This window comes from Euprymna scolopes, chromosome 31, assembly GCF_053919585.1.
Source record: "Euprymna scolopes isolate OS-2025 chromosome 31, ASM5391958v1, whole genome shotgun sequence".
Lineage (NCBI taxonomy): Eukaryota > Metazoa > Mollusca > Cephalopoda > Sepiida > Sepiolidae > Euprymna > Euprymna scolopes.
In genome coordinates, this window is record NC_136512.1 from 49,660,432 (window position 1) to 49,681,721 (window position 21,290).

The 21,290-nt window shown below is 31.6% G+C and overlaps 1 protein-coding gene across 2 annotated transcripts in view; it reads right to left on the minus strand.

The window, feature by feature from the left end:
* The window catches only part of LOC145255738 (tubulin polyglutamylase TTLL5-like), a 459,668-nt gene that overhangs the window by 177,862 nt on the left and 260,516 nt on the right, over positions 1-21,290 (minus strand). For both annotated transcript variants that reach the window (XM_080114369.1, XM_080114368.1), the window contains exons 10-11: positions 17,484-17,568; positions 6,277-6,378 (exon numbers count right to left, since the gene is read on the minus strand). In XM_080114369.1, coding sequence (XP_079970495.1) covers positions 6,277-6,378; positions 17,484-17,568 — 187 coding nt within the window. The remainder of the gene's footprint in view (positions 1-6,276; positions 6,379-17,483; positions 17,569-21,290) is intronic.

Genomic DNA, 21,290 nt, shown 5'->3' on the forward strand with positions numbered 1-21,290 from the left:
AACTGTAGTAAAAATGTACATTACTGATTATTTGAACTGTAGTAAAAATGTACATTACTGATTATCTGAACTGTAGTAAAAATGTATATTACTGATTATTTGAACTGTGGTAAAAATGTATATTACTGATTATTTGAATTGATGTAAAAATGTATAGTACTGATTATTTGAATTGATGTAAAAATGTATATTACTGATTATCTGAATTGATGTAAATATGTATATTAATGATTATTTGAATTGATGTAAAAATGTATATTACTGATTATTTGAACTGTAGTAAAAATGTATATTACTGATTATCTGAACTGTAGTAAAAATGTACATTACTGATTATCTGAACTGTGGTAAAAATGTATATTAATGATTATTTGAATTGATGTAAAAATGTATATTACTGATTATTTGAATTGATGTAAAAATGTATATTAATGATTATTTGAATTGATGTAAAAATATATATTACTGATTATTTGAATTGATGTAAAAATGTATATTAATGATTATTTGAATTGATGTAAAAATGTATATTACTGATTTTTTTAATTGATGTAAAAATGTATATTAATGATTATTTGAATTGATGTAAAAATGTATATTACTGATTATTTGAATTGATGTAAAAATGTATATTAATGATTATCTGAATTGATGTAAAAATGTATATTACTGATCATTTTAATTGATGTAAAAATGTATATTAATGATTATCTGAATTGATGTAAAAATGTATATTAATGATTATTTGAATTGATGTAAAAATGTATATTACTGATTATTTGAACTGTAGTAAAAATGTACATTACTGATTATTTGAACTGTAGTAAAAATGTACATTACTGATTATCTGAACTGTGGTAAAAATGTACATTACTGATTATTTGAATTGATGTAAAAATGTATAGTACTGATTATTTGAATTGATGTAAAAATGTATATTAATGATTATTTGAATTGATGTAAAAATGTATATTACTGATTATTTGAACTGTAGTAAAAATGTATATTACTGATTATCTGAACTGTAGTAAAAATGTACATTACTGATTATCTGAACTGTGGTAAAAATGTATATTAATGATTATTTGAATTGATGTAAAAATGTATATTACTGATTATTATAATTGATGTAAAAATGTATATTAATGATTATTTGAATTGATGTAAAAATGTATATTAATGATTATTTGAATTGATGTAAAAATATATATTACTGATTATTTGAATTGATGTAAAAATGTATATTAATGATTATTTTAATTGATGTAAAAATGTATATTACTGATTATTTTAATTGATGTAAAAATGTATATTAATGATTATTTGAATTGATGTAAAAATGTATATTACTGATTATTTGAATTGATGTAAAAATGTATATTACTGATCATTTTAATTGATGTAAAAATGTATATTAATGATTATCTGAATTGATGTAAAAATGTATATTAATGATTATTTGAATTGATGTAAAAATGTATATCAATGATTATTTTAATTGATGTAAAAATGTACATTACTGATTATCTGAATTGATGTAAAAATGTATATTACTGATTATCTGAATTAATGTAAAAATGTATATTACTGATTATTTGAATTGATGTAAAAATGTATATTACTGATTATCGGAATTGATGTAAAATATATATTACTGATTATCTTAGTTGTTGTAAAAATGTATATTACTGATAATTTGAATTGTTGTAAAAATGTATATTACTGATTATCTGAATTGATGTAAAAATATATATTACTGATTATTTGAATTGAAGTAAAAATGTATATTATTGATTATCTGAATTGATGTAAAAATGTATATTACTGATTATTTGAATTGATGTAAAAATGTATATTACCGATTATCTGAATTGATGTAAAAATGTATATTTATGATTATTTTAATTGATGTAAAAATGTATATTACTGATTATCTGAACTGTAACAATATATATACTGATTATCTGAATTGTTGAAATATATATACTGATTATTGGAATTGATATAAAAATGTATATTACTGATTATCTGAATTGATGTAAAAATGTATATTTCTGATTATCTGAATTGATGTAAAAATGTTAGTAAATACAACATCCAAAATGTTGTTTGTTGGTTGTTTTTTTTTTCACGGCATTTCAACCCTTTTTGTCTCATTTAATGCCGAATGCAGTTATTTTGGGAATAGTATTGGATGTTGTATCCAGTTAATTTTTGAATTGATGTAAAAATGTATAGTACTGATTATTTGAATTGATGTAAAAATGTATATTACTGATTATCTGAATTGATGTAAATATGTATATTAATGATTATTTGAATTGATGTAAAAATGTATATTACTGATTATTTGAACTGTAGTAAAAATGTATATTACTGATTATCTGAACTGTAGTAAAAATGTACATTACTGATTATCTGAACTGTGGTAAAAATGTATATTAATGATTATTTGAATTGATGTAAAAATGTATATTACTGATTATTTGAATTGATGTAAAAATGTATATTAATGATTATTTGAATTGATGTAAAAATATATATTACTGATTATTTGAATTGATGTAAAAATGTATATTAATGATTATTTGAATTGATGTAAAAATGTATATTACTGATTTTTTTAATTGATGTAAAAATGTATATTAATGATTATTTGAATTGATGTAAAAATGTATATTACTGATTATTTGAATTGATGTAAAAATGTATATTAATGATTATCTGAATTGATGTAAAAATGTATATTACTGATCATTTTAATTGATGTAAAAATGTATATTAATGATTATCTGAATTGATGTAAAAATGTATATTAATGATTATTTGAATTGATGTAAAAATGTATATTACTGATTATTTGAACTGTAGTAAAAATGTACATTACTGATTATTTGAACTGTAGTAAAAATGTACATTACTGATTATCTGAACTGTGGTAAAAATGTACATTACTGATTATTTGAATTGATGTAAAAATGTATATTAATGATTATTTGAATTGATGTAAAAATGTATATTACTGATTATTTGAACTGTAGTAAAAATGTATATTACTGATTATCTGAACTGTAGTAAAAATGTACATTACTGATTATCTGAACTGTAGTAAAAATGTATATTAATGATTATTTGAATTGATGTAAAAATGTATATTACTGATTATTTGAACTGTAGTAAAAATGTATATTACTGATTATCTGAACTGTAGTAAAAATGTACATTACTGATTATCTGAACTGTGGTAAAAATGTATATTAATGATTATTTGAATTGATGTAAAAATGTATATTACTGATTATTTGAATTGATGTAAATATGTATATTAATGATTATTTGAATTGATGTAAAAATGTATATTACTGATTATTTGAACTGTAGTAAAAATGTATATTACTGATTATCTGAACTGTAGTAAAAATGTACATTACTGATTATCTGAACTGTGGTAAAAATGTATATTAATGATTATTTGAATTGATGTAAAAATGTATATTACTGATTATTATAATTGATGTAAAAATGTATATTAATGATTATTTGAATTGATGTAAAAATGTATATTAATGATTATTTGAATTGATGTAAAAATGTATATTAATGATTATCTGAATTGATGTAAAAATGTATATTAATGATTATTTGAATTGATGTAAAAATGTATATTACTGATCATTTTAATTGATGTAAAAATGTATATTAATGATTATCTGAATTGATGTAAAAATGTATATTAATGATTATTTGAATTGATGTAAAAATGTATATTACTGATTATTTGAACTGTAGTAAAAATGTACATTACTGATTATTTGAACTGTAGTAAAAATGTACATTACTGATTATCTGAACTGTGGTAAAAATGTACATTACTGATTATTTGAATTGATGTAAAAATGTATAGTACTGATTATTTGAATTGATGTAAAAATGTATATTAATGATTATTTGAATTGATGTAAAAATGTATATTACTGATTATTTGAACTGTAGTAAAAATGTATATTACTGATTATCTGAACTGTAGTAAAAATGTACATTACTGATTATCTGAACTGTGGTAAAAATGTATATTAATGATTATTTGAATTGATGTAAAAATGTATATTACTGATTATTATAATTGATGTAAAAATGTATATTAATGATTATTTGAATTGATGTAAAAATGTATATTAATGATTATTTGAATTGATGTAAAAATATATATTACTGATTATTTGAATTGATGTAAAAATGTATATTAATGATTATTTTAATTGATGTAAAAATGTATATTACTGATTATTTTAATTGATGTAAAAATGTATATTAATGATTATTTGAATTGATGTAAAAATGTATATTACTGATTATTTGAATTGATGTAAAAATGTATATTACTGATCATTTTAATTGATGTAAAAATGTATATTAATGATTATCTGAATTGATGTAAAAATGTATATTAATGATTATTTGAATTGATGTAAAAATGTATATCAATGATTATTTTAATTGATGTAAAAATGTACATTACTGATTATCTGAATTGATGTAAAAATGTATATTACTGATTATCTGAATTAATGTAAAAATGTATATTACTGATTATTTGAATTGATGTAAAAATGTATATTACTGATTATCTGAATTGATGTAAAAATATATATTACTGATTATTTGAATTGAAGTAAAAATGTATATTATTGATTATCTGAATTGATGTAAAAATGTATATTACTGATTATTTGAATTGATGTAAAAATGTATATTACCGATTATCTGAATTGATGTAAAAATGTATATTTATGATTATTTTAATTGATGTAAAAATGTATATTACTGATTATCTGAACTGTAACAATATATATACTGATTATCTGAATTGTTGAAATATATATACTGATTATTGGAATTGATATAAAAATGTATATTACTGATTATCTGAATTGATGTAAAAATGTATATTTCTGATTATCTGAATTGATGTAAAAATGTTAGTAAATACAACATCCAAAATGTTGTTTGTTGGTTGGTTTTTTTTTCACGGCATTTCAACCCTTTTTGTCTCATTTAATGCCGAATGCAGTTATTTTGGGAATAGTATTGGATGTTGTATCCAGTTAATTTTATAGGTTTTTATTCTTTAACCATTAGTTTGTAGCTTTTGGTGTGGTTGTTTTACCGTTGATTTTGTCATTTTTCTACTCTGCCCTGCTGAACATGAACGGGCTTTGCAATGCAAGGGGCCAAATTTTATCAACCCTTTTGGGGAATGTTCAAAAGAAAACTATGTGATCCTCTGTGTGTATATATCCTGCATATTTGACAAAACACACTGAGTCCAAAAATGGGTGAGCTGTTGTAGCATCTTCTCAGCCGACTTTATTAAACTGAGGTATAGTTCTGTGCCGTTCTAGGAGGTCCACTGTTCAAGGCTTTACCTTCCCACACTTTGAAAAGGCATTAGTTTATTGTTAATACTTTTTAAGCACTGGCTTTTACATCCCCTATTTCCAACCTCATTATATTTTCCCACTCTGGAAATGAGATATAAATAAAATATATATTCAAGCAACAATTTTTAGAATTTCCTCTTTAGTGACTGCAGCAGCAATAGGAAGATTCTGAACTGAATAAAAAAGTTATTCTCTTTTGGCAAACTCAGGAGATGAATTTTTCAAAACATGAATTACCAGTTGCTGTTATTATAACTTTTTCACACAATTGCCACAACACATTTTATTTAGCAGTCCTTGATTTAGTGATTCTGTAGAATCACTAAATCAAAGACGCCTAAATAAAATGCTTGCAATCTATTCATAGAAGTATGTTGGTATGAAGGCTATCATTATCTGACACCAATCGGCATGTTGTAAGGATACCAAAGGAGCACTTACAATGCAAAATGCTGTATGATGAATTACATCTTGGCAGAAACAAATCTACAAAGATGAAATAATTGTGATTGGAATGCTTTGATTTTATGGCATGTTTGTCATATCTGCATGAAAAAAATGTTGCATGGGAAACACTGCTGCCCAACAACATTCTATCGCTTCTGACAGGTCTATCAACTAGGGATGAAAAGCTTGATAACAGATAAAATGATCAATGGTACCAGGGATGTCTGAATCGGCGCAACATGAAAAGCAAACTGACATCTTCTGCTGGTGCTCTCACTTGTTTCACTTGTGGCAAACACAGATTGAAAACAGGACTTATCGGTAATGAAAAAAAGACAATAGACAACCAAAAAGAGAGTATGTGTTGGTTAAGCAAAGTTATACTTACTTAACATAACCATTACTTTTCTTGTTTACACTGTAGTTGGTCAAATGCATACACTGGTTGCGGAGATTACGAATACTCTTTTCATATCTTACAGTTGCAAATCTACAAAAAATGAAAATACATTTTTTGTTTAACATTTAAATTTTTTAGATTGTTTCTTGTCCTTGCATGGATATTTCTATATCTGCTATAATTTAGTCAATGAGCATTCTGGATTTTTTCAGGATTTTTGTGGATTTAGTCTTTGTTTTTTTTGCCAGTTAGCAATACAACAATGATTTAAAGTATTAAAGTAAAGAGAAAAATATTAGAAGAAATAATGAACAAATCTGAAAATGACAGGTGAACAAATTGTTTGAAACATGGTAGAAATAGAAATGTGAACGGTAATAATAAGAACGGATGGAAAATTCAAACAAATTTTATTATTTCAACTATTTAAAAATAAAAAATAACTTGAAATATTTCATTTTATTGAAATTACTTTTTTCTTTCTTTTGTTTTAATTTTCTTATTTTGTTTTCATGAGAATGGAGCGTCAGTCACTCCAAAACAGAGATCTTTTTTAAGATTCTAACTACAGGGTGATCCAAAAAAAACAGACCCCAACTCTAATTAGGTCCCGTTTCTTAGTCCAAATGAAATGAAACTTTGTTCATAACTAGTTTATTATATTCAAAACACTAGGGTCTTTGGCCTTTTTTTTCCGTTCTACAGTATATGTTCTAGATGGTCTCCATTTAGCTCTGTGCATTTCTTGAGGCGCAGCACGAAGTTGTCCATGACGTTCTTACAGACCGAATTGGTAATGGCTCTCATCTCCTCCCTGATGGCTTCCTTGAGTTCCGTAATGGTTCAGGGTTTCCCTGCATAGACTCTGTCCTCTTTTTCTCTGTTCTACAGCATATGTTCTAGATAGCCTCCATTTAGCTTTTGTTGTTTTTGGGTCACCGTGTATTCCTTTGAGTGCAATTGTCTGTATTTCTCTTGCACCTGGTTCAACAGATATATTAAGCAGTAGTTTTTTAAATTCTTTTTCATAAGGTCAGGTTGCTCCTATAATTACTGGAATGATGGAGATATTTTAAGATTCCAGTTTCTTTTCATATGATAATGCCTTGCTATTTCATTGTTTTTTTCTTCTCTCAGCTCCATTAAAGCCAACATCATTAAGGACACTTACTTCAACTAGGGTTGCTACTTTTTCCCTTTTGTCCCGTACCAATATGTCAGGCTTAACAGCTTAGTTTTCTAGGTATGTAGCTGTAAGAATTTTATAGTCATAATATGTATGTATGTGTGTATGCATGCATGTATTTAAGACGTTGCAATCATCATCATCATGTATGCATGTACCTTTACCTTGTGATTGTTATGTGTCAGTTATCTGTATATATATATATATATATATACATATATATATATATATATATATATGCCTTACTTAGTAGTTAGGATGTCAAAATGGGGTTTTATCTAGATCTTGGAAATTATATCAAAGGGATACCAAAAGCAGATAAGATTTTGTTGCTTGGAGACTTTAATGCATGGGTTGGAAGTGATCATAACACCTTGGGTGTCTTGGTAAAATATGACCTTGGCAAGGCAAATGATAATGGGATTCTTCTTTTGCAGTCGTGCACTGAACATAATCTTGCCGTATGCAATACCTTCAGAGCCAATAGAGTAAAAGTGCTTAAACGCATTGATGTCTCCAAGTTACAAAATAAGGAAGTGTGTGAAACTCTTAGGACCTCATTTATTGATATTTCATTTTACGGAACTTGGGAACGATTCAAGTTACAAGTATATAGCAAAGGAGCTGAAATTCTTGGGTTTAAGAAAACTCAACATAGGGATTGGTTTGATGAAAATGATTTGGAAGAGAAGAAAAGGCTCACAAGATATGTCTATGTTCTAATGGATCAGCTAAAATAATTGCAGAAAAAGTGTATAAAAAAATTAAAAGTACAGCATGGGACACGCTGATTGGAGAACAAATGGTGGGCCAAATTGTCAGCAGATTATGACCGCAAAAATTCAAAAGATACGTATAACAAAATCAGACAAGCTTTTGGACTACAGCCTCCAACATTGGTACCTATGAAATCCAAAGATGGTTCTGCCCTTTTCAACAATGTTGAGGGGATCATGGAACAATGAACAGAACATTTTCAAGATATTTTCAATAATTCCTCTAAAATAAATGATATAGTTATTGATAGTCTCTCTCAAAAGGAGGCCAGCAATGAGATGATGATTGATCCCAGCATTAATGAAACCAAAAGCACCAGAACTTGATGGGATACCTGTTGAATTATTGCTGTTTGGAGCTGACAGCGTTTTCAACGCAGTCCATGCACTCATCCTTGCTGTTTGGCATGGTAATGCTATCCCTCAAGATTGGATTGATACAATAATGATCCCAGTTTAGAAAGGAAAAGGATCAAAATCTGAGTGCGGTGATTATAGAGGCATTAGTTTGCTTGAAGCAGTGAGAAAGGTTTTAGCAAAGATGTTGTTAAATCGTTTGCTAAAATGGATCTGTTCCTCTATCATCCCAGAGAGTCAATGTGGTTTTAGATCTGGTCATGGCACAATGGACATGATATTCTCTGAACGACAGCTAATGGAAACATGTATGGAGCAGCAAGTGCCTTTGTATTAAGATTTTGTCGATCTGACAAAAGCTTTTGATACCATTAATCCCAATCCACTTAGCAAACTGTGTCAGAATTTAATTCTTCCATCTACTGTTCTTTCTCTCTTTCTTCAACCCACCCCTCTATGCAAATAGTTGTAAACTGCTACTGATAGCACGTGACTGTTTCTTTGTTGACAATTGGTCGAGTGAGTTTTTGCTCGCTGATTTAAGCGAAAATGGAAGTGAAAAAAGCAGTTGTTGCCGTAGCCTTTGGGGAGTGAAAAGTCGTTGTTTGAAAATGTTGGACCTGGATGTAGTAACCCATCATGGCGAGACATCAGGAGGCTCTAGATGAAGGTCCTATTTCCTCAGTTAAATTTTTGTCTAGATGACGAAAATTAAGAGAAAAATTCCGGCTGAGTTCAGACAGAAAAGTCTTAAAAAATCAAGTCAAAAGTGTTTTCTAGAGGAAAAGAAATAAGTGCAAATGTTAAACCTCAGACGAGTGAAAAAAGTGATGCTGCAAACAATAATTTGCTGGTTCCTTAGAAAATATCTGAAATAAAAAGGAAAGTGTATAATCTTCTATGGTGCAGCAAGAGGAAGGAGCCTTCTCTAATAAGAAAAAAGTTTTCGTTCGACTAAGCTGTCGAAGCTACATCAGGTCAAGTAATGTTTTTTTTCCCCAAGTAAAAGCTGATAAATATGAGTAAAAGATGAAGATGCAGATTTATTTGATAAAAAAAAGAAGAAAATCCTACGAGACATTTTCTATTTTTATGCTATCTCAAGCAGGAATGATAATTCTTCTCTCTAAAAGAAATTCCGTATAAATTATCCTTTCTTCTAAAAAAAAAACAAAAAAAAACTATTCTTACCTCAAAGTAAGTTTTGCCTCTTTCTTAATCTTTTCTTATCTTTTAATTCTATTCTCTCTCTCTCCTTAACTATTGCTAGAGCCTTTAAGGTTCGCCAAAAGGGGACATTTTTTGCCAGTCAAAATACAGTCTTTTATACGGTTACAAGGTGAACTTCAAATTTTATTATTAGTTTTTTTTCTCCCTCCCCTTTCAATTTATTTTTCCCACTTTAAATAAAAGTTTACAATTATTTCAAGTGGTTTTTACTTCCTCTTCTTTCTCCTTGTCTTACTTGTAAATGGTTTTATGTAATTGGCTTTTACAGGTTCTAGTATTTAAATACATCTAATTTGGCCGTTACTAAGTTAAATTCAGACAACTGGAGAAATGTGTGTGGTCAGATCGGAGAATCACACCAAAAACTGTAATGATATCGCCTTTCGTTTCAGCTATTTTTATATGGACCCTTTCATCTCGGTTTCCTGATCCAACTTTTGTATGCACTCACGCATGCGCATAGGAATCGATCAATAAAGCGGGCGCCATTATTCAGTTCCTTTCTTACAACCAAACACACGTGTTCCTGTCTTATTATTACACATACATGCTTAACACGGCATGACATGGTGGCAAGCGGTATTATCAAACAACACACAATCTTATAACGTCACAGACAGTAGAAAAAATAAAAAATAAAAAAACGATTATTTTTAATTTCTCGCACGCTGAACAAATTTTTTTTTTTTTTTTCTAATTTCTAATCTCCCACGCTACACAAATTGTCTGTACCTTTTTTCATCACACTTTCTTATCATCATGGCCACAATTTCATTACAAGTCCCTAGTTTTGATTGGGGCTCGACATGTATCGCCGAATCATTCAAACTATTCCGACAACGAATGGAACTTTACTTCACCGTCAAAGCGACAAAACACGAGGATAAAGTCCTTCTAATACTTCTCGCGACCGGCGAAGAAGGTTTACACCGGTATAATAGTTGGTCGATGTCGGATGACGATCGCAAGGATCCACAAATAATATTTGCTGCATTTTTGGAGCAGCTAGAACCGGCAGCAAATCACCGCGTTTGTAGACTGGAACTCGGAAAATACCAGCAGAGACCAAATGAAACAACAGATATTTTCATCAACAGATGTCGACTGTTGGCAAAGAAATGTGATTTCCGTGCCGACGAATGAAACGAACGCCTCGTCGAGTTACTAATTGCCAGCACACTTATACCCGAACTGCAAAAGAAACTGTTAAACAAACCGAAGGGTTACAAAATCGAGGAAGCCGTTAGATTAGCCCGTTCACACGAGGCTTCAGCAGTTTATGTCAACCAGCTCCACCAGTTACAGGAATCACCACAGATAGCCGCAATAAGCCATGGTACACACCAGTGGCAAGGGATTGACTGAAAACGTGGCCAAACCTGCAAAAATTGTGGACGCAGTCACCGTTTTGGCAAAGAACACTGCCCTGCCAAAAATGATATATGCCACACATGTGGCAAAACAGGTCACTGGGCTACAGTTTGCATCTCAGGGAAGCACAAAACCAAGAGACAACAGGCCCTGGCATAACAGTCATAACCAACAACGGGAGTTTGGCAAGAAAATAAACAGTGTTGCCAAACACGACGACCAAGCCATGACTGACACAGGCACGGCAATGGCAAACCTCACCTTTAGCTCCATCACAACCAAAAGCGGAAAGCCAGCAAACATGGAAGATCTGCGAAATGAGGCATTTGTTGATCTAAGCATCAAGATAAAGGACCACCCAGGCACTCATACCTTCAAGCTGAAAGTAGATACAGGGGCACAAGCAAATACATTGCCTATCCACATATTCCGCAACATGTACCCTAGCAGTATAGACGAAGCTGGAAATCCAATGCCCGGATCACTCACCTCAACACAATGTATTTTAACAGCCTACAACAATACTAGGATAAACTGTTATGGTACCACAACTTTTAGGTGCAAGTATAAAAACTCCCCATGGCTGGATACCCAATTCTATGTGGTTGATGTACCAGGAGCAGCCATATTGGGCATGCCAACATCTGTGGCTCTTAGGGTAGTGACAATGAACTGTGCCATCTCAGCTCAACACCAACCCATCAATAGTGTAGCTGACCTAACGCACATATACCCTAAGAGATTTGACCGTATTGGTGAATTTCAGAACACCCACAAGCTTGTTGTCAACCCCAATGTACCATGCCACATAGACCCACTGAGAAGGACACCTATAGCCATGTGCGAAAAAATCAAATCCGAACTCGACAAGATGGAATCGCAAGGAGTCATTCGCCGCATCAACAAACCTACAAACTGGGTAAGCTCTCTCACTTATGTCACCAAATGTGACAACACAATTAGGGTTTGTTTAGACCCACGAGCGCTAAACAAAGCTCTCATACGGCCATACCACCAAATTCCAACAGTCGAGGAGCTCAACCACCGATTTGCAGGAGCAAAATTCTTCTCAAAGTTGGATGCTAAGTCTGGGTACTGGTCTATAAATCTCGACCCTGAAAGTCAGCCACTAACAACTTTCCAAACACCATTTGGAAGATATTGTTTTGAACGACTGCCATTCGGTTTGTGTGTCAGTCAGGACATCTACTAACTCGAGATGGACAGAATACTCGAGAAGTGCACTGGTGCTTGTGGTATAGCTGACGATATCACCATATATGGCTCGACAGAGCAGGAACATGACGAAAACCTAAGACGTTTCATGGAGGTCACTACCGAAGAAGGCCTTACCTTGAACTCGGAGAAGTGCAAGATCAAATGCCGTGAAATATCTTTTTCTTGGAAACCTGTACACACACACCAGACTAAAACCAGACCCAGCGAAGGTACGTGACCTACAGAAAATACCTGAACCACATAACAAGACGGAACTACAACAATTCTTGGGTATGATGACATACCTGTCTCGTTTTGTCAAGGACTTCAGTTCCAAGACAGCAGTGTTGTGTGGCCTATTACGCAAGGACTCTGTTTTCCAGTGGGAACCACACCATCAGGAAGCTTTCAAAAAGATAAAAAGTGAAGTATCTGAAACGTCCCTGCTCCACTATTTTGATCCTAGAAAACCGATATACATGCACTGTGATGCGAGTTTACATGGAATCGGTGCAGCTCTGCTACAACCAGATGAGGATGGCAATATATCGCCGGTCGCCTATGCAAGCAAGAGCCTCACACAGACAGAACAGATATACGCATGTATCGAACGTGAGCTACTGGCCATCGTATTTGGTACACAGAGGTTCCACACATACCTCTATGGCCACCATTTCCAAGTCGTCACTGACCACAAACCCCTCACTATGATCATCGACAAACCGCTCACCTCAGCCCCGGCACGTCTGCAAAGAATGCTAATAAAACTCCAAGGATACAACTTCAGGCTTACATATAACAAGGGATCTGACAACATCTTGGCTGATGGATTATCGCGCCTACCACCACCTTGTAATGCGGACCCTATTGAACTTTATGTCCGGGTTGATACAGTTCGTTTTTCCACTAATTACATCGAACAGCTAAGATAGTGTACGAAAGCGGATCCTCTGCTTAACCAGCTGAGAGAGACCATCATCACGAGATGGCCAGAGACAATCAAGCAGCTGCCCACTGACATTAGAGTGTTCTGGGGTCTAAGAGATCAGCTCTCAATTGATGATCGTCTTATCCTCAAAGGACAACAAATCGTCATCCCCCAGACACTTCAAAAAGACATAGAATATGCTGCTCATTTAGGACAAGAGAAAACAAAACTCCTTGCCAAGGATACTGTTCATTGGGTAAACATAAACAAAGACATTGAACAGTTCACAAAGTCATGCAGTATCTGTCAACAGCATCAGCCCTCCCAAATGCAAGAGCCGCTAATGCAACATGACATCCCAACAAAGCCACTATCTGTATCTGTTTTTGTAGTAGTCAACAATATGTAATACCAACAACTACTGTAACCTTTTAGGTTTTAATATTTTTATTACTCTATCAATGCACATACACTCTTTTTTCTTTTCCTCTTTTTTTCAATTTTTTCAGACACTAATCTACCAGATTATCTGAAAATAAAATACAAAAATTCAACATTTAAAAAGTTTCTAATGCAACATAAATCGATTCCCCATTTTTAAATGCATCAATGTTTAAAGTCCAAATTAGCAAACTTGTTTACCCATTCTTTTCAAAAAAAAAAAAAATAAGAAAAAAGTATATTTCTTTTTCCCCCACATTTTTTTATACATTTCTTACAAGTTATGGTGATGCAGAAGAATAAACAACTCGAAGTTACTTATTTCTTATTTTTGAAAAGAACGAGCGAATAGGGTTGCCAGTTTGGCCTTTTTAAAACATTGAATGGTCCAAAATGGGAAATCAATTTAATAGAAACTGAGCACCTTCTAAAAGTCTTTAACTATTGAATGTTTTGCATATATTTTTTTTGTGGGGTGGGGGATAATCTGGTAAATTAGTGTCTAATCGATAATAATCTGCTGTAAAAATTGAAAAAAGACAGAAGAAAAATTATAGGGTGTGTGTGTGCATTGTGCAGGTCCACCCTTTATCTTTCTAGGGAGTTACACATTATTATAAAGACAGAACTAAAAGGAGAGAATTTTCTCACTATACTGCATCACTTTTGGGGAATGACCTTATGTATGCTATGTGTAATCTATTTGTCTTATGTTATTCAATATCATTTTGATGGTCTACTAGAATCCCACAGATTTCGAGTTTGTGGTGTACTTTCATTTTTATGAACATCTAACACAAACACACGTCTTCTAGTTGTTTCTTTTTGAATACTGAAATATAAAATTCTTACTCTGAGTAATTTATGCATTTCCTTTCAAAATTTATATATATTTTTTTTACAAAGGAGTCACTACTGATCAAGGCCCAGAGACCAGCGGATAAAGGTTAAAGAGTGAACAATAGTCAATGGGACAATATCATAGTAATCGTTATTTGTGTAAATTTGGAAAATTGGATTACTTAAGGGGAACTGCTCATCAAAAAACTTGTTTACATTGGACTTTAAAACGATCATACTGTATTCAGCTGGAAAGGTGTGCAGTTCTAAGAAAAACACTTTGTTTATGGAATCTACATTTAGGTTTAGGCACAGATAAAAACTGGGGGAAATTATTGATAGTGGTTTCAGCTAGACAAGTGTTTCTTGTGAATGTTTGGTGAGGGGGGGACCACAGATTGGAGCTCAGACTTGTCATGAAAATAACTATAAAGCAGAAACAGGCTTGCAACGTCTCTTCTGTGAGAAAGAGGTTGCAGGGAAGAGAAAAGGGCATTCCCTACTAGGCTACAAAAATCTATTTTGAACTCCATCAAGGCAGGATAAGGTCTTTCTAGCAGCTCCTTCCCTAAATGTGGCAGCGATATTCCATTCTTGGACGTGCCTGGCTCTTATATAGGTAAAGAATTGCATCAGCAGTGAGATATCTACTGGATAGATAGAAGGATCCCACCATTTTTTCAGCGCCCTTGGCAACAGATTTGATGTACGTGTTCCATTTTAGATCAGGAGTAACGGTCAAGCCCAGAAACATGGAGCCACTCCAAGACAAGAGCCATTAATTTCAATTGATGGCAGATGAGGATCAGAGCGTTGATGATGTAAAGATAGGAGCTTGGTTTTAGATGCATTAAAAGTAATCAGCCACTTTTTCCCCCATTGTACCACATGCTCAAGATCAAAGAAGAGAGAATCAGAGAGAACTTGGTCAATTACAGCCCTTGGTGTGCTTCCATAGATGGTAGTGTCAGTGTCGTCAGCATAAATGTCCACGCATGATCTAAGGATGTGATTTGGGAGATCATTGATGTAGATCAGGAAAAGAGTTGAACCCAGGATGGACCCCTGAGCGACTCCAGCATTAATACTATGAGCTTCTGATTTCTGCCTATCAACTACTACTCTTATAAACCTATGAGAGAAACGATTTAATAATTGAGAAGACATTTCCAGTCATACCATAGCTGGAGATCTTGTGAAGTAGACCTTTATATCATACTCTATCAAATGCCTTTGATATGTCAAGAGCAATTGCCCCAGAAAGGAAGCCTCTGTTGAGCAATTCGATAATCCTATGAGATATAACTGTAAGCACATCTGCTGTAGATTCAGCAGAACGGAAATCATATTGCATGACATTAAGAAAGTTATTTTTGTTGAGGTGATTCTTTACTTCTCTATTTAACACAGATTCCAGTAACTTACTCATGACACACAGGTGACCTATTGGTCTATACTGAGAGAGAGATGACCGATCACCTGAATTCTTAAATACAGGACATACTAATGAGCTTTTCCAGGATGTTAGGAAGCAATTCTCATAAGACAACGCTAAAACAGCTTTGTAAGTATGGTAGTTTGTTCTGTCTAAAGCTTTTTCATCACTATAATTGGAATGCCATCAGGGCCAGTTGCTTCACTAGAATCAAGTTTGTTATTGGTTTTGTATCAAAAATGTATTTCCTTTCAAAATTTATATTGTTATTGGTTTTATGTCTAAAACGTTCTTCCTTTCTACAAATGTCTGTTATCTCATTTTAATCCAAGGTACAACGTTGTGTGATTTGTGTTTGCAGTAGATATCCATAAAAATAAAATACATTGCAAATCTTAAGATTTTTGAAATAGAGCACATAAGCACATATTCATATATAAATACATTACCCAGAGTAATTGGATAAGCACATTTTGATCAAACATCGTACATTATCTTTGTTGGACAAAAATCCATTAAAAGAAAATACATCTTTGTTTACAATGGGTGTTTAAAAAGAAAATGCATCACAAAAGCTCATAAGTTTTGGATATAGACTTCCATAAGCACATATTTTCTGAAACTCCATTACAAGAGTACTTGGATACGTATGTTCCGCTTTGATAAAAATGAATATAAAAATATTGCAGAGTTAGTGTTTATGTTAGGCATTCCTAAAAAATATATAAAAAAATTCTAATTAAGGCTTTTGAGATAATCCTCCATAAACATATATTCTAAAACTATATTACCCAATGCAGCATGTTTTATTTTTATCAAAAGGAAAAAATATATGAGATCATGGAGTCTGTGTTTAATTGTAATGCTTTTATTTAATTGTAAACTTTTTATAACTGATCAGATCAAACACACACACTCTATGATCTCATATTTTTCTTGGGTTCCCATTCATGTTAAAGTGAAGTTAGTGAACTTTAATTTATTTAAATAAATGTTACTGTCTTCTCCTTCGCTCTCATCAAATCAATGCTAGATCTCACTTCAAAATTAGTAGATTATAAAATGAAGTCAACAAAATTAAAAAAAAAAATTATATATCATAAATTGGGAATCTGATTTTGGTACAAAAATATTCTAATAATCATTCATCTGGGATCACCACGAACCACATTAATACATGGATGAGGAATCAGAAAAAAATTACTTTCTTTACCGGTAAATATTAGAAAAATAACATGAAAACTAGGTCGAATCGTTGGCTGTTCATTAGATTTTTAACAAAATTATTTAATATTCTTTTTCCAAAGTTCCAAGCAATGTCAGGTAATCCGGGTAGTCAAACATCTAATACAGTTAAATAGTTTAGAAAAATCAAAGAAATCTTTGCAACAGGCATTGCACTTGACTTCTTACCTTGTGAGACCCTCTTCATACAAATATATCACAAGAGGATCATAAGACGTAACTGCCACATACAATCGTACATCAAATTTAAAACCTGCAGAAAGAGACAAATTTCAATAATTAAAAAAAAAACGAGCATGTTATTCAATAGAAATGAAGGAAAACAATAAATCAAATGAAATTCTTAACAAATATCTGATTGATTTGTTTTCAATTTCTTTAAGAAACGATTCATTTAAAAAAATTTTAGGTGTTTGTTGAGAGAGGTGACAGATCGATTTTTTAAATATTGAATAGAACAACTGCTATTGTGTTTTTAGCAAAATAAAGTCCATCAAAATAGGCAACGCAAGTTGGATGCCATTACAATCTAATCTAAAATGTGTTCTGAGTTATGTCCCCTGTATCTGAAATATTCACGGTCTACTTTAAAACATCTATGATAAATGCAATTTTCCCCCAAAATTACTATTAACTATAAATAAGATACTCCTTGATCAATTTTTGGATATATTATTTTTGAAATAAAAATTAACTAATGTTTTTGCTTAAAATGACATATTTTAAAAAATTGATCTGTCCTCTCTCTCTTTTTCAACAAGCACCAAATTTTATGTCTTCAAACTTCTTATTTTAGCCTATGATGATGATGATGGCAATCTTCTCTCATGTGCAACAATAGTTTTCTGCATCTGATGCACTGCAGCATCTACTGAGGTAACACAGTTGTAACTGGTGTTACTTCTCCAGATGCAGGCCTGATTGGGCGATAAAAAGATCTAAGTTTTCCCGGCTACCAAGGTCCCCTTCTTGATATAGCAGACAAAATCTGACAGAAAGCAAGTTAATATGGTTAGAGCCAGCACAGCTGCACAAGTTGCTGGAAAGTTGTTATGATTGGTTTTATTTGTTGGAAAGTTTTTTTTTTTTCAATTTTAAAGGATGTTTTGTTATTAGTGAATATTCTATTCATTCTACTACAATATACAATTGTTTCATATAGAAGTTCTATTGATTTATAAATAAATGTTGAAAATTTCATCAAATTGCATAATTCACAAATTTTTTTGTAATATTTTTAAAGGATTTGTTCACATAAACACTTATTGAATGAAAGCATAACGTTTATTAAATTGACATAATGATAATGTTTATTAAATTGACATAATGATAATGTTTATTAAATTGACATAATGATAATGTTTATTAAATTGACATAATGATAATGTTTATTAAATTGACATAATGATAATGTTTATTAAATTGACATAATGATAATGTTTATTAAATTGACATAATGATAATGGTAGTCATTCAGTCAATCTGTTTTCAATTCTCTGCTGAATTGTGAAATATTTTTTCTGGTTGCTCAATTATTATTTAATATGATGTATTCATATGACTAAATATAAAATCTAAATGATTAATTGACTTTCACTCTTAAGTAGGGCTGATGATGAACATAACCGGTTTTCGAGATACACTGAATGCATCTAAAAAATATAGTGTTGATACAATCAAAAATCGTCAATACACAATAGTGTGTATGAACAATAAAGAGACGACTTGGATGTTACAGTTCATCTCCTTAGCGATCATCCAAGATAACACCATGTCTATTATGACGCAATCTAACTATTACAGTTAGAACACCAGCTGTAGATCTAGTAGAACAGATATCATATTGCATGTCACTAAGTAGGTTATTTCTGCAGAGGTAGTTGATCACTTCTCTATTGATCACAGATTTCAGCAACTTACTCATGATGCATAGGAGACTGATTAGTCTGTATTGGGAGGCAGCAGCTACCCAATTTCTGGAATTTTTAAATACAGGCTAGACTGATGAAGTTTTCTAGGATGTTGGGAAGCATTTCTCCTTTAGACAATGTTCAAGCAGCTATGTAAGTATGGGAGCTAGTCTGGTTGAAACTTTTTTTGCATGATTGGAATGCTGTAGGGATCAGTTGATTTACTGGAACGTCTTTGTAAGCTTGACAACATCACACATGGATACTTACATGTCATATAGCGTGTTTTCAGTCACAGAAGAATATATGAGGAGTAGGAGGCCATGGTTGAAAAGGATAGAATTTGCTGCAAAGTTCTTGACACACAGAATTAGTGAATTTCTCAACAGGGACTTTGCTTCTAGAGAAATAGCTCAACATATCAAAGACTTTTGATAGGGTATGGCATAACGGTCTACTTCAAAAGATTTTCAGCTATAGAATAGCTGGAAATGTTCTCTCAATTATTAAATCCTTTCTCTCTGATAGGCTTATAAGTGATCGTCAATGGGCAGAAATCAGAAGCTCACAGTATGTATGCTGGTGTCCCTCAAGGTTCCATCCTGGGCCCAACTCTCTTCTTGATCTTCATCAATGATCTTCCAAATAACATTCTTAGATCATTCGTAGACATTTATGGCACAATCTATGGCAACGCTTAAAAGGCTGAGATCTTTCTGATTTTCTCTCTTCTCATCTTGAGCACATGGTGTAATGAGGAAAAAGGAGGCTGGTTAATTTTAATGCATTTAAAACAAAGTTTTTCTTTTCATCATAATCACTCTGAACCCCATCTGGCCTCAATTGAAATGAATGGCTCTCATCTTGGGAAAGCATCATGGGACTGACCTTCACTTCTGAGCTGAAATGAAATACATACATCAAATCTTTTGCCAAGATTGATGGAAAAATAGTTGGATCATTCTCCTACTCCAGAGGGTATCTCCCTGTTAATGCAATCCTCTATATGTATAAGAGGCAAGCACATTCTAACCCGAGAGTACTGTTACCACATCTGGGCAGGAGTTGCTTGGTGCACTCTATCTTGCCTTGGTATACTTCAAAACCGGCTTCAAAACCCAGCAGATGATGTTCTTTTCTCAGAAGAGTTTCACTGGCCTGCTTCCCAGCTGATTACAATATGGTAGCCTTCAAGTTCAATGTAAACAAGTTCTTGTTGAATAATTCAAATTCTACTCAATCAACACCATTAGCGATTACTAAACGACCACCTTTTATTCATTAACCCTTATCCAGTAGCATAGCATTTGTTTTTGCCACCTGGGGCGTTCGTAAGATTTGCCCTTTCCACTGCTGACAATTGATAACTTGTTAACCTTCAATATTCAAAAATGCCCTCAAAATATTTATTTTCATGGAACTACAATCAAGGGTCTAATTTTAGACTGCTACTATTAGTTCTAGACTTTCATCTTATAACAGTACTCCTATACATATACAGGCATTGTCAAAAAAAAAAAAAACAAAGATTTTTCAAGACAAAAACGTATTATTTAAATTATTGAAAAAAAATTGTTAAATTAATTGGCTACACAAACAAATATAATAATAAGTTTAGATGAGGACATTTGAAAACCTGAAAATGTTATGAAATGATAAAATCATTTTTGTTTACTTTTTTGGTAATAGTGCATAAAAGGAGACACTAACTTTCAAACACACCAGAAGTTGGCACATGCATCTCAGTTTAGGTATGGAAGCACAGAATCGATACAATTTTCAATTATATTTTATGTTTATTTTTTTTTAACTTAATTAAACATGGTTATTTAAAAAGATATGCAATTAAAAAAAAACAATTGATAAAATTTATGTATTTTTATATATTTTTATAAATTTTATAAATTTTTTGTTAATATATTTTTCAAACATATTTAGGTTTTGTTTTTTTTTTTTTTTTTTTCAAATATAGTTAGTTTGTTTTGATTAAACCTGCGTAATCTATCACAATCTTTTTTATCAATTATTTTTTGTTAATATATTTTTTCTAAGAAATTTTTTTTTT